Source organism: Trichomycterus rosablanca, chromosome 12 (assembly GCF_030014385.1).
Source record: "Trichomycterus rosablanca isolate fTriRos1 chromosome 12, fTriRos1.hap1, whole genome shotgun sequence".
Taxonomy (NCBI): Eukaryota; Metazoa; Chordata; class Actinopteri; order Siluriformes; family Trichomycteridae; genus Trichomycterus; species Trichomycterus rosablanca.
This window is the reverse complement of record NC_085999.1, coordinates 26,791,314-26,807,019: the sequence shown is the minus strand read 5'-3', so window position 1 is coordinate 26,807,019 and position 15,706 is coordinate 26,791,314. Positions and strand designations below refer to the sequence as shown.

The 15,706-nt window shown below is 42.5% G+C and overlaps 1 protein-coding gene across 1 annotated transcript in view; it reads left to right on the top strand.

Annotated features, from left to right (window-relative positions):
- Positions 1–15,706, top strand: part of rab3gap1 (RAB3 GTPase activating protein subunit 1) — a 99,940-nt gene continuing 84,234 nt past the window's right edge. Inside the window, exons 1-8 of the mRNA XM_063005602.1 lie at positions 1–25; positions 127–182; positions 1,818–1,893; positions 2,005–2,137; positions 2,986–3,064; positions 4,729–4,848; positions 9,826–9,991; positions 10,711–10,810. Coding sequence (XP_062861672.1) covers positions 8–25; positions 127–182; positions 1,818–1,893; positions 2,005–2,137; positions 2,986–3,064; positions 4,729–4,848; positions 9,826–9,991; positions 10,711–10,810 — 748 coding nt within the window. The 5' untranslated portion in view covers positions 1–7. The remainder of the gene's footprint in view (positions 26–126; positions 183–1,817; positions 1,894–2,004; positions 2,138–2,985; positions 3,065–4,728; positions 4,849–9,825; positions 9,992–10,710; positions 10,811–15,706) is intronic.

Genomic DNA, 15,706 nt, shown 5'->3' with positions numbered 1-15,706 from the left:
GATAAAGATGGCGGCTGACAGTGATGTGAGTGCAGTTTTCAGTACGAACAGATGTTATTAAACTAAAATATAACATGTACATGACATGTAAAAGCAGTTTAACGTTTGTGTTTGTTTCTGTTGCAGCCTGAGTGTGAGGTGTTTGAGATTACAGATTTCACCACCGCTTCTGAATGGGAAAGGTAAAGCTGTAGTTAGCAGGGGAAACGCCTGCATTATTTTTGTGTTAAAATGGTATTTACGTGTATAAAACTGGGATTTTCAGGCTTGTGTGTATGTTTATAATGTGTACGTGCTGTCTTGTCTTGTCTTGTGTTTTTGTATCGGTAAGTTGTTTAAAAGTGTGTTTACGTGTCATTTGTCATGTAGCTGTAAGATGCTGGGTTGCTAATTAAATAGTTTTTGCTAAATAAAAGTTCTACAACACCCTCGTTTTAAGTTTTTATTAATAATAGTGCAGGGTAATGTCTCATATGACCCTAAAGTTAAAGCATATTTGCATTAAAATGTCCTGACATACAGTGGTACCTTGAAACTCAACGTCAGTTGGTTCTGGGAGTGGCGTTGAGTCTAAAAGACGTTGAGTTTTAAGGTATTTAAGGATGTATGGGAAGCCTGTTAATGCGTTCCATGGTCCCGTGGAACTGCATACATTTTAGGCTAATATAAAAATAGTAGGGTTGTTTACACTGAAAAGAACACAAATATAATATAAAAAAACTCTACTGAAATTCAATTAAAAAACAGTTAAAAATCAATCTAAAATACAATAAAACCTGCACTTTACCTTTTCCAACAGGCCAATCGTTGTTCATGTAGCCACTCAGCCTCAGCCGGCAAGGCAGAGCCGAGATTCGATACGATGTATTCCAGATCTCTGCTCTTTTTTACCGCTGCGCCACCTGAGCGGCTACCTTTCCTTATTTATTGTTTTCTTATGCTTTTTAATTAGTGGAAAGAACAAATAAGCAGTAATATTTATTAATATTAAAGAGAGGTTTAGGCCGCTCAGGTGGTGCAGCGCACCAGAGTTGGGGTTTCGAATACATCGTATCGAATCTCAGCTCTGCCTTCCGACTTGGCTGGGCGGCTACATGAACAACGATTGGCTGTTGTTCAGGGTTAGAGGGTAAAAAGTCAGATCATAGGTCCTCATAACTGGTGCAACTGCGGCCAGTGCTGGCTGACTGATAGCGCCTGCACAGTGCTGAGGAATAATGCTGATGGGGGTGTGGCCCTCCATACACAGTGCCCGTCAAGTGTATGAACTCGTCTCGTGCAGGTGAAAAATGCAGTCTGTACTGACTGTACGTGCCAGAGGGGGTGTATGTCAGTTGAGAGGCGTCCTCAGTCAGCGGTGAAGGGTCGAATCAGTATAGAGGACGCAATGAGGGTAATGGGACACAACTAGATTAGGGGAGAAAATTGGGGGGGGGGGGGGGGTTTAGTGTTTCTATGTTGTTCTTTTAATACAATAACTTGCATTACTTTTTTAATGGTTAGTGTTTTAGACTCTCTCAAAAGCTGATTCTTACAATTTCTCAGAACCCCGAGTTCTAACACAAGTTTAAAAGTAAAACAGGAGAAAATCCAGCTAAACACAGATACATGTGGAGCTTTCGGAGTGAATTTCACAGTTATTCCACACAAATGCAGATTCGTCTCATGTTCGCATGACGCTTTGCTGCTTGCTCAAGCCGAGCGCTAAGCAAAGCATCAGTCACACACACACACGTTGATTTTGAGTTTAGGGGACGTTGAGTTACAAGGTACCACTGTACTTGCAATAACATTTCTTATACTTGTTTTTTGTTTAGATTTGTATCCAGAGTTGAAGAAACCCTGAATGACTGGAAACTGATCGGCAGTAATGTCGGCAAGCCACCCGAGAAGGTGATTGATTTGTGACTATAATTTATTTTATGATGCTGCATTTTTCTACTATTTTAGATGTTGCATTTTCAGATGTTGCATGATTCCAGTTTCCTCTTTACTCTGGTGTAGGGAGAGTATACCACAGGAACATGGGAGGATGAATCACGGGAGATCAACTTTGCAGATTTCAAGTTCTCAATCACACACCATTATCTGAAGCAAGAGTGTGTAGAGAGCGAGGGGAAAGAAGATGGGGAGGAAGGTAGGCTTACTATTTGTCGCTTTTGAGTTTGTATGTTGATTGGTACCTCTGTCGGTGGATACTCACCACGGCCAGATGTCTGGCTATAAAGATTTGGTCCTTAATAAAGATATTCAGGTCTTTATGCTGATCAGATCTGCCGCATTCAACATGTGAACAATAAGGTGTTTTTGCTAATCTTGTCGTATCCAATTACCTGATTGCATTACGCTTTCCATCTGCTGATGTTGACCTCCACTCCTGACTGAGGAGAGCCATGACTAACACACGCCCCCTCCGACACGTGTGCAGTACCCGACTGCATCTTTTCACCTGCGCAAGGCGAGTTCCATGTGTGGATCAGCTTTGTGTACAGAGCGTCACACCCTGATCCCATTATCCCCCGTCTCTGTGCAGGCACCATCTATCAACCAGCAGAGGTCGTAATTGCATCAGTTATGAGGAATCCCCTCCGGCACCCTCCCTGCAAACGAGCCAATCATTGTTCATGTAGGTGCCCAGCCTGCTGGTAGCAGAGCTGAGATTCAAAATGACGAGTTTGAGGTGTCAGCTCTGGTGTGCTAGCGTGTTTTACCGCTGAGCGCCATCAGCCCAACGTTTCATAAATCCCTGATCCTCACAATCACCCTTGCTATGATATAGGCATTTCCATTTCCATTTTTAGGGGTGGTTCATAGTTTTTGGGGGTGGTTTGGCTTATTAGTGTCTATGTTAATACAAAACTGTATTTGTTGTCTGCTGTAAATTTAAAGAAAATGTTATTTTTACTTTATAGATCAACAAAACAGGGATTTCAGTTAATGTTACTCCCTAAATTAATTCAACATGACTTTTGTTGTTTGTTTCAGATCCCTTTCCCCTGGCAATGCAGGACCTGCTCTGTATGAACAACGATTTTCCTCCCAGGGCTCACTGCCTCGTCAGATGGTTAGTAACACTGTTAGAAAAATTACACTGATCTCTATTATTGTAGTTGTTCTATGAAGACCTTTTTCATGAGTTCGTACACTATATGACCAAAAGTATTTGGACACCTGACTAAGAGCTTGTTAGACATCTCATCTTAAAAACAAATAGTATTAAAATAGTAACCTGCATGTGATTCTACTGAGAAGGCATCTCACAACACTTTGAAGTATGCCTGTGGGAATTTGTGCCCATTCAGTCAAAAGAGCATTTGTATGGCTGTTTATTGGTCAAGTAAGCCTTAACTGATATTCTACTTCATTCCAGTTTTTCTGGCAGTTGTAGCCTAGTGGTTAAGGTACTGGACAGGTAATCAAAAGGTCGCTGGTTCAAGCCCCACCACTGCTGAGTTGCCACTGTTGGGCCCTTGAGCAATGCCCTTAACCCTTAATTGCTTAGACAATATACTGTCACAGTTCTGCAAGTCGTTTTGGATGAAAGCATCTGCTAAATGCTGAAAATGTGAATCTAAATGCAAAGCTAAGTTAAGTGGGGCTGAGGTCAGGGCTCTGTGCAGGCCACTGGAGTGTATTCAAACCAAACGTTTCTTCATGTATTTGTAGATACGAATACGAATACGATTCTTCTCGGTGCAAGAAAAAACAGCAAACAATAAAAGTACTATATACAAATTTGAATATAAAAATACAAAAATATAAAACAGTACTTAAACAAAACAGAAGCAGAACTGAAGCTATTGCACATGTCCTATTCAAATTAAATTTAATTAGAAGTTGCACATGTCCCATTTAAAGTGAAAGATCCTCCTTTGTGCACAGGGGCACAGTCATGCTGGAACAGAAAAGGCCCTTCTCTAAACTGTTGCTGCCTTTAACTGGAACTAATCTTATCATTGTAGCTGAAATGTTTATTGTTGTGGCTAAAGCACATGAAGTCAATAATTAGAAGGGTTGTCCCAGTACTTTTGTTCATATAATGTATTCATGTGCTATTTCAGCTCTATATGTAAGGTTTTTTTGCACAGATTAAACAACATAGGAGAATGATGCTTTAATGATTCCTATTGACTGCTGATCTATTTTCTATGCATTGGCGGCACGGTGGCTCACACCGTCACCTCACAGCAAGAAGGTCCTGGGTTTGATTCCCAGGAGAAGCAGTCCGGGTCCTTTCTGTGTGTAGTTTGCATGTTTTTCCCCGTGTTTGCATGGGTTTCCTTCGGGAGTTTTGGTTTCCTCCCACAGTCCAAAGTCATGCAAGTGAGGTGAATTGGAGATACTAAATTGTCCATGACTGTGTTTGACATTAAAGACTTGAACTGATAAATCTTGTGTAAGCAGTAATTATCTGTCCTGTCATGAATGTAACCAAAGTGTGTAAAACATGATGTTAAAATCCTAATTAAAATAAAATTAAAACATTTCTATGCATTGAGACTTTGTATTGAATTACATGTATTGAAACTCCAATTTGTCTGATTTTGATTTTAATGTCACAGATTTTTAAATACTTTTTTTGTACTTTCACATTGTTTATGCTATGTGTTTAAATGAATCTAGAACAGGACAGAATAAATCAGACTAAATCAGGATGAAATAAAATAGGTGTGGTGGTATTTGTACACTTGCATTGTAAACATAGGATATATTCTTGCTTTTGTTTAGGTATGGATTACGTGAATTTGTCGTCATTTCTCCTGGAGCGAACTGTGAGGCGATCATCAGTGAGTCCAAATGCAACCTGCTTCTCAGCTCTGTCTCTATAGCCCTGGCTAACACTGGCTGGTAAGTGTTTTTTTTTTATTTTATTTTTGCTGCTCATGTATTTAAGGGGGCGGCACGGTGGCTTAGTGGGTAGCACTGTCGCCTCACAACAAAAAGTTCCTGGGTTCGATCCCCAGGCGGGGCAGTCCGGGTCCTTCCTGTGCGGAGTTTGCATGTTCTCCCCGTGTCTGTGTGGGTTTCCTCCGGGTGCTCCGGTTTCCTCCCACAGTCCAAAAACATGCAGTCAGGTTAATTGGAGACACTGAATTGCCCTATAGGTGAATGGGTGTGTGTGTGTGCGTGTATGTGTGTCTGCCCTGCGATGGACTGGTGTCACGACAGGGCAGGACAGGGTGTTACTGTGTGCCTTGTGCCTATTGAAAAGCTGGGATAGGCTCCAGCACCCATCCACCCCCTCGCCGACCCTAATTGGAGAAGCGGATAAGAAAATAAATGAATGAATGTATTTAGGGGCCACCACAGTGAATCATTCTAAGTTTTTATGCTGGATGACCTTTTTGACCCTTGTTATTCAGTTTAGGCTTGGGATCAGCACAGAGAGCACACTGGCAAGTGCACCTCTCTAAAGCTATGCTGAATGGCCATTCATGTCTGTGTAGATGCCAGTTCGGCTGATAGTTATTTTATCATAGAAAAATGCTGATTAACCACATAACCTCAATTGGTCTTAAGTTGACTGCTCTCATTATTTATTGGTTAGTGAACCTGGACCCATCGATGCATGCAAAATCTCCAACTATAAAAGTTTTTGAACATCCCAGTCACTGTCCTAACATTTCTGAAATCTGTTGCAGGTATAAATTTGTACTAATTGTTTGGCATTCATCGTATCCAATTACCCGATTGCATTATGCTTCCCCTCTACTGATGCTGACCTCCACTCCTGACTGAGGAGAGCTGTGACTAACACACGCCCCCTCCGAAATGTGTGCAGTACCAACGGCATCTTTTCTTTTTTTTCTTCTTTTCTTTTATTTTCTTTTCTTTTCTTTTTTTATAAATTTAGCGCGTCCAATTTCATCCCATCTATCATCCTCTCATTAGTGCGGATTCCTGCTCCTGATTGGGGCTGACGAGGCCGTTCCACGCCTCCTCCGAAACGTGCACAGCCAATCGACTGTCTTATCACCTTCACTTGACGAGTGTAGCGTGGCAGAGTACTGTGCACGGAGGATCACACACTCCGCCACACCCCCTCCCGTCTCCATACAGGCGCCACCAACCAGCCAGCAGAGGGCGCAACCGCCCCGTTCCTGAGAGAGCATCCCCTACGGTCTCAAGTCCCGCCCCCACCCGGACAACAGGCCAATCGTTGTCCAGAGCCGCCCAGCCTCGACCGTGAAGGCAGAGCTGGATTCGAAACGACGCTCCTTCGAAATTCAGCCCTGGTTGCAGCGCGTGTCTTTTACCGCTGCGCCACCTGAGCGGCTCCAACTGCATCTTTTCTATCTTGAATGTGAGACGAGTTCATGTGTGGATCAGCTTTGCGTACAGAGTCACACCCTGATCCTATTATCCCGCGTCTCTGTGCAAGTGCCATCAATCAGCCAGCAGAGGTCATAATTGCATCAGTTATGTGGATTCCCCTCGACTCCCTGCCTACGAACAAGCCAATCACTGTTCGTGTAGGCTCCTAGCCTGAGATTCGAACCACTACTCTACTGATGCTGATCCCTGCCCTGATTGAGGAGAGCGAGACTAACACACGTCCCCCCGACACATGAGCAGTAGCCGACTGCATCTTTTCACCTGCACGAGGCGAGTTCATATGTGGATCAGCTTTGCGTACAGAGTCACACCCTGATCCTATTATCCCCCGTCTCTGTGCAAGTGCCATCAATCAGCCAGCAGAGGACGTAATTGCATCAGTTATGAGGAATCCTCTCTGGCACCCTCCCTACGAACAAGCCAATCATTGTTCGTGTAGGAACCCAGCCTGCCGGTAGCAGAGCTGAGATTCAAACCGCTCGTTCGAGGTGTCCGCTATGGTGTGTTAATTTAATACTTATTTGTGGCATTCTGTTACCTGCCTAGTCTGTTCAAGGGTTCATTTTCCATTACTGTATTTTTATGAGCTGTGAAATACAGGCATTGTGTGCGTGTGTGTGCACTTGTGTGTGGGCGACCCGTTTCCAAGAGCAACGCCTTACAATAGGCTACAGCACACATCCCTCTGAGATGCGAAGGATGAACGCATCCCCCTCCAGCAACCCGCTTTGTTTCTGGTACAGAGGCACAGCAGGTGAAAGGTCATCTCGTTTGTGGAGTCGCTCGCTGCTTTTATTAGGTGTTCTGTACTAAAATGATGAAGCACTCGAAGATAAACCAGAGTTATAAAGTCAGGGTTCATCTCTCCTTATTTTGCTGCAGGAAAGGTCTGTAAGAAGATAGAATAGAATAGAATGGCTTTATTTGTCATATATACATACACCGATTAGGCATAACATTAAAACCACCTCCTTGTTTCTACATTTACTGTCCATTTTATCAGCTCCACTTACCATATAGAAGCACTTTGTAGTTCTACAATTACTGACTGTAGTCCATCTGTTTCTCTACATACTTTTTAGCCTGCTTTCACCCTGTTCTTCAATGGTCAGGACCCCCACAGGACCACCACAGAAAAGGTATTATTTAGGTGGTGGATCATTCTCAGCACTGCAGTGCCACTGACATGGTGCTGGTATTAGTGGATCAGACACAGCAATGCTGCTGGAGTTTTTAAACACCTCACTGTCACTGCTGGACTGAGAATAGTCCACCAACCAAAGACATCCAGCCAACTGCACCCTGTGGGCAGCGTCCTGTGACCACTGATGAAGGTCTAGAAGATGACCGACTAAAACAGCAGCAATAGATGAGCGATCGTCTCTGACTTCATCTACAAGGTGGACCAACAGTGAGTGGACACGGTATTTAAAAACTCCAGCAGCGCTGCTGTGTCTGATCCACTCATATCAGCACAACACACACTAACACACCACCACCATGTCATCGTCACTGCAGAGCTAAGAATGATCCACCACCTAAATAATACCTGCTCTGTGGTGGTCCTGTGGGGGTCCTGACCATTGAAGAACAGGGTGAAAGCAGGCTAAAGAAGTATGTAGCGAAATAAATGGACTACAGTCAGTAATTGTAGAACTACAAAGTGCTTCTATATGGTAAGTGGAGCTGATAAAATGGACAGTGAGTGTAGAAACCAGGAGGTGTACAGTACAATGCATATCCCAGTATCTTTGCTGGGGTCAGAGCGCAGGTCGGCCATCGTACGGCGCCCCTGGAGCAGAGAGGGTTAAGGGCCTTGCTCAACGGGCCCAATAGTGGCTGCATGGCAGAGCTTGCATTCAAACTTTCAATCTTCTAGTTGATAGCCCCAAAGCTCTACCCACTAGGCTACCACTGTCCCTAAGATCAGTTCCATAGAAACGTCCATGTTTCCATGCTTGGGATGAAATATTAGGAGCAGGACGTTTATTAATCAATGTTATTATTTGTATTTTGAATGTGTTCTCTTTTGTATGTGCAAGTTAATGAATTCTAGGTGTTGGTCAGGTGATTGTGGCTATTTCCAATACCAATGACATCATTATCTACAAGCTGTAATGGCTTTAACGTTCCACTGGGTGGTGCTATTGAGTTGTGTTTGAGCTCCTGATGTATTTTCACTACAGCCATGGTTCTCAAACTTTTTAAACCAGAAACCACCCTAATAAAACCAAAAATACTTACTTAGGTCATCTTACAGGAATATGTCCACCACACACACACTTAAGTGTAATAAATACCTTTGTAATTGCACCAACACAACAAGATTCAGTGTACAATTCTGCCGTTAGTATAACCATATGACAAAAATGTGTATTGTATTGCACAACACTCACTAAGCAGATTTGTACATTTATTAATTTGTTTATAAGCTACACCTACCATACAGGAGAACTGTGTGGGTATACAATTACTGGCTGTGCAGAGTACAGTTCTCTGTAAGGGAAGATTGGTGGTAAAACAGTGATTATTATGTATACATTGGAATATACACCGACTAGGCATAACATTATGACAGGTGAAGTGAATAACGCTGATTATCTCCTCATCACAGCACCTGTTAGTGGGTGGGATATATTAGGCAGCAAGTGAACATTTTCTCCTCAAAGTTGATGTTTTAGAAGAAGGAAAAATGGGACAGCGTAAGGATTTGAGCGAGTTTGACGAGGGCCAAATTGTGATGGCTAGACGACGGGGTCAGAGCGTCTTCAAAACTGCAGCTCTTGTGAGGTGTTCCCGGTCTGCAGTGGTCAGTATCTATCAAAAGTGGTCCAAGGAAGGAACAGTGGTAAACCAGTGACAGGGTCATGGGCGACCAAGGCTCATTGATGCACGTGGGGAGGGAAGGCTGGCCCGTGTGGTCCGATCCAACAGACGAGCTACTGTAGCTCAAATTGCTGAAGACGTTAATGCTGGTTCTGATAGAAAGGCATCAGGATACACAGATCATCGCAGTTGCAGGGCTGTTTTGGCAGCAAAAGGGGGACACAATATTAGGAAGGTGGTCATAATGTTATGCCTGATCAGTGTAATTAATATACATGTATAAATTTGTTGTGGGACGGTCCAGGTCCTTTCTGTGTGTGGTGTTTGCATGTTCTCGTGTCTGCGTTGGTTTCCTCCGGGAGCTCTGGTTTCCTCCCACAGTCCAAAGACATGCAAGTGAGGTGAATTGGAGATACAAAATTGTCCGTGACTGTGGAAGTTTTGTAACCAGTAACTACCGTTCCTGTCATGAATGTAACCAAGGTGTAAAACGTGACGTTAAAATCCTAATAAATAAATAAATAAACACATTATTTGTGTATTGTGGAATTAAAGTGTGTATGACATATTTGGCATCTGCAGTAGCCACTGATTGATTTTTGCACATTAATCCGTTCGTCTGCTTTGCGACAATCAGCTTCAGTGATGTGTGTATGTGTGTAGCCAGGTGCCGCTGTTCGTTCAGATCCAGCAGAAGTGGAGGAAGATGTACGCCGGAGAGTGCCAAGGCCCCGGGGTTCGCACCGACTTTGAGATGGTGCATCTTCGCAAAGTGCCCAGCCAGTACAACCACCTTTCAGGCCTGCTGGACATCTTCAAGGCCAAAATAGTAAGCAGGAACGACAACCCTAGCTTTTTATTACTCGGAAATGTAATAAACCTATCATCTCTCTGAAGGGCTTTGGGAAGTGCCTTGCACTTGCACAAAAAGTGCAGATAAATAAACCAAATTTCCTCTACAAGTGCTGCATCGCTCTGTAGGAACTTTACTTGTTCCATAGATACATTACGTAACCAAATGTACAGTACCAGTCAAAAGTTTGGACACACCTTCTCTTCAGTGGTTTTTCTTGATTATTTTTATTTTCTACATGTAGATACATTTCTACATCTGTCATCAAAGAATCTGTCTTTAAAGAATATGAAATATAAAACATATTCTGGTTTGTTTAACACTTTTTTGTTTACTACATAATTCCATATGTGTTCCTTCATAGTTTGGATGTCTTCATTATTAATCTACAATGTTGAAAATTAAAAAAAAAAAATCAAGAAAAAACACAGGAATGAGAAAGTGTGTCCAAACTTTTGACTGGTACTGTATGTGGACACCTGATTGTAAGCGTATTAGAAATGCCATTCCAACCCTGTTTTTTGGGCTATAACATCCACCACTGTGTCTAATTTGTTAGATCAGTCACTGATGTTGGATGGAAAAGCCTGGCTCACACTCAATACATGTGATCCACTTCACAGTAGTGCCTCTTTACCCTTCAGCTTTAAGCCACTCTTCTCACTTCTATTAATTTATTCCATGTTATTCCACAGGGATGCCCGCTGACACCCCTACCACCCATCAACATCGCCATCCGTTTTACCTACATCGTCCAAGACTGGCAGCAATATTCCTGGCCACAACAACCACCCGGTAGGTTATCTACCTTTTTCAGTCCTTTGTTTGTTTGTTTGTTTATTTATTAATTGGATTTTAACATCACGTGTTACACACTGGTTACATTCATGACAGGACCGGGAATTACAGGTTACACAGAATTCATAGTTCAAGTTTAACATCATACACAGTCATGGACAATTTCATATCTCTAATTCACCTCACTTGCATGTTTTTGGACTGTGGGAGGAAACCGGAGCTCCTGGAGGGAGCATTTACATTTACATTTTCAGCATTTAGCAGAACCTTTATCCAAAGTGACTTACATTACAGTTACAGTGTACCGTCTGAGCTATTGAGGGTTAAGGGCCTTGCTCAAGGGCCCAACAACAGCAACCTGTTAGTGGTGGGGCTTGAACCAGCAACCTTCTGATTACTAGTCCTATAACAAGCCTTATTATTAAACATCTGTGCCTGATATTACAATTAAATGGGCACAAACTGGCACAGACACTCCAGATGCTTGTGGAAAGGCTTGGCGTGGCAGCTATTATTATTGCAAAAAGGGTGGTACAGACTAATGCCTATTGTTCTAAAATTGGGTGTCCATATACTTATAGCCATGCAGTGGAAATTAGTTTTTCATAATGATAGTGACTGTCAAGATTAAAATCCATTTTACATCCCTATTGCTGACAGGCCATGCAGACACAGGGAGAACATGTAAACGCCACACAGAAAGGACCCTGACCGCTCTACCTGGGGATCAAACCCAGGACCTATTTGCTGTGAAGCGATATATATATATATATATGTATGTATGTATGTACAGTATATCTATATATATATATCGCGTTCAATTGCCCGATTGCGTCATGCTTCCTCTCCACTAATGCCGACCCCTGCTTTGATTTGAGGAGAACGAAGCTAACCCACGCCCCCCCGACACGTGGGAAGCAGCTGTATGCATTTTGTCACCCACACTTGGCGAGTGCATATATGCGAATCAGCCTTGTGTACGGAGAGACACGACCTGGTCCGCACTCTTTCCCCACCTCTGTGCAGGCGCCATCAATCAACCAGCAGAGGTCGTAGTGCATCAGATACGAGGAGTCCCTATCCGGCTTAATACCCCACCCCTATATGAACAACAGGCCAATCATTGTTCATGTGGCCGCTCAGCCCAGCCGGATGACAGAGCTGAGATTCGATACGATGTATTCGAGATCCCAGCTCTGGTGCGCTAGCGTGTGTTTTTAACCTATCCTCTTGATGCTAAATATACAAGGCAGATTGTGAAAATACTCAAGTCATAGCCAGTTGCCTGAAGGACGTTATAATAGGTTTCTTGCTTCTACCTTGGATTTAGTTTTGAATCAGTTCTGGTAGCGGAGGGTTCTGGTCACTAGGCTTTCGAGGGCAAACGTACGTTTATTTAAATGAGATGTGTGGTGCTTGGCGGTTTTGCACCAGCAGCTTTCAGTGTGAATGGATATTGCTAAAGAAATCAGGTAACACTCTGACCCGTAGATTCACACCTGTGATCAATAGGACAACAGATCTGCTGAACTCTAAATGCTTCACTTGCACGATTGATCCAAAATGATGGAAGTGCTTTCTGTTGCAGTGTACTGACTGAGATTTAATACAGTATTACTTACACTTACACACTTACACGCTACAGATTATTTAATAAAAATGGAGCAACAAGATTCACGATCAGGGTGCTCAGTTGGCACAATGGTAAAACACACTAGCACACCAGAGCTTACATCTCAAACTTGTGAGCTGGGCGCCTACACAGACAGTGATTGGCACAATTGTAGGGAGGTTGTCTGGGGGATTCCTCATAACTAATGTAGTTATGATCTCTACTATCTGATCGATGGTGCCTGCACAGAGACAAGGGATAATGGCATTTCGCATCCTCTCTACTGATGCTGACTTCCACTCCTGACTGAAAAGACCCATGACTAACACACGCCCCCTCCGACACGTGTGCGGTAGCCGACTGCATCTTTTCACCTGTACGAGGCTAGTTCACTTCAGATTATGAGGTAAATTAAAGGGGGGGAATGCAAAAAAGAAAAAAAAAAGTTCAGGAGTCAGGATTTGAATGTATAAATGTATTTTATAGTTGTTTTTATTGTTTACACGGGACTGTTTGGCAGTTAGACTCTGGCAGGCAAGACAGATTCTCTGACGAACTCCAAATGTGTAAGGCTTTGTGGGCACACCAGACTTAATTGTGCCTTATTTGTTCATTTTAAGCATTTATATAGCTTATAAAACCAGAACAAGAGTTCAAAATCCAAGTTTGCTATAGTTAAAACTAGGGATGCATCAATACCATTTTTTCCCAACCGAGAACAAGTACAAGTACATGTATTTTTGTACTTACCGATACCGATACAAATACCTATTGGATCAGATATCTGACATGCTAGAAAATTCGATCCGGTCGCCGAGCGCTCGGTGAGCCGGTCGGATCGAGTTGTTGGATAGTTCACACTTAGCGATCGAGAGCCGAGTTTTGATCGCCGAGCGAACGCCGAGTTGCTCCCGAGCCGGCAAAGCTAGCGCCGACCAGTCGCCGAGCGGAAATCAGGGCAAAAATCGTGTAGTGTGAACCAGGCATAACGCAGCAACGTGCACTAGGCACACGGTATCGGATGTTTAGTATCGGAGCCTCGTTTGCGAGTACGAGTACAACTTGAGCGCGGTATCGGGCAAATACCCGATACCAGTATCGGTACTCATGCATCTCTAGTTAAAATTCAACCTGAACCATTCACTTCTAAAATCTCCCAGTTTCAGTCTGACTGTTTTGCAAATAAGATTCGACAATACCTAGACACCTAACCATGACCTTGTTGGTAGAAACCATGGGCATTAATTGTGGATTTGGCAGCCTTTACTCTTCTGAGAAGGCTTTCCAGAAGATTTTGAAGTGATTTGTGAGGTCAAGCACTAATGTTGTCTTTAGGGACCTTGGTTTGTCCACAGTGTGGCTGAACACCTGAACTTAACATTAGTACGGGTTCCAACATCTGCTCATCATATCACAGTTCAGTTAAAACCCTTTCCATGTTCTTTCTATGTGTTCCAATGATGTAAGCAATAAGGGAGGCACGGTGGCTCAGTGGGTAGCACTGTCGCCTCACAGCAAGAAGGTCCTGGGTTCGATTCCCAGGTTGATTGGTCTGGGTCCTTTCTGTGTGGAGTTCGCATGCTCTCCACGTGTCTGCGTGGGTTTCCTCCGGGAGCTCCGGTTTCCTCCCACAGTCCAAAGACATGCAAGTGAGGTGAATTGGAGATACAAAATTGTCCATGACTGTGTTTGACATTAAAACTTGAACTGATGAATCTTGTGTAATCAGTAAATAAATAAATAAATAAATGCCAGTCATTATAACAATGTTTACCCCACCTGAAATACCCCATCGGGGTTTATGATGTTGTTATAACCAGCCGTCTCTACATTAATGTGCTAATTTTATTGATTGATTGAAGTACCAAATAAGTCGTTGTAATAGAATATTGATTGAGCGTGGCAGTGGATAGACCATATTAAAACAAACAGGGGCTATTACCAACCATTTTTTCTGGTTTTCAGCCAGGCATTTGGTGCAGCTAGCCATCTCAGAGTAAGTACGAACCCCTGGTATTTTAGGAACTGAAAAAACATGACACTTTTAAAGCATTTCCCCGCACCTCATTAGCTTCACTCGCTACACCTACATAACACTTTACAGTCAAACCTTGTAACTTGACGTAAACTCTTCCATTAAACTTGACGCATGTTCGATGTAAACAAAGGCGGAAATGTTAGGGCGCATTCACATGAGAAGTGACAAAACTACTTTTGTGCTAGCTGCGCCGTTGTTTCCTATGGAGTGTGGCGGTGCTGCATAGCTTGCCGCTGTGCTTCCCCTTCTGACACAGTGGGCTTGCGATATTTTTGTGAGGTTTTATTGTATTGTAATTGATTTTAACTGTTTTTTATATTATATTTGTGTTATTGTCAGTGTATAAGTGTCAAAAACAACCCGGATTATTTTAAATAAGCTAAAATATATGCAGCTCCACAGGACCATGGAACGCATTAACAGGTTTCCCCATACATCCTTGTGGGAAAAATACCTTGAAACTCAACTCTTTTTAAACCTGTCGCCACTCCCAGAACCAACTGATGTTGAGTTTTAAGGTACCACTGTATAAGCATACCTGAGACCCAGCTCTGGACTGAGTCCACACTCAAATCAAAAATCAAATCAAGGTTTATTTGTCACATACATAGTCATACACAGTACAACTGGAAGTGAAATGCTTTAGTGACTGCTCGGCCACAGTAATTACAAAATAGAAATAAATAAATATATATTTATACAAAAAATATATTTTAAAATGTAAAAAGTGTAGAAAATTAGAACATTTAAAATTGAAATTAAGAAAAGAACTTAAAAATATAATTTAAAAAAATAGACGCAATAGATTAAAGTGAACCAGTTGTGCAACAGTGACAAAGTAGTGCAGAAACTGAACATAATACTGAACATATTGTGCAACATAACACTATAGTGATGTACAGTATATAGAACTTATATACAGTATATATAGAACTTATATATAAAGTTATATATACTGTATATATACTTAGATTTGTGCAAGTTTAGTCCTGAATTCTGTTTTGGTTGAGGACTCGAATAGCTTGTGGGGAAAAAGCTCCTTCTCATCCTCTCAGTTTTGGTTTTCAAGGTACAAAAACGCTTCCCAGACCGTAATAGAGAAAACAGTCCATTGCTGGGATGACTGGGGTCCTTTACTATCTTCCTGGCCCTTGACCAGCACCATTTCCTGTATATAGACTGCAGGTCTTGATATAAAAAGCTGATAGGGCAGGGCGAACCTAATGACTGGGTTATGGATATT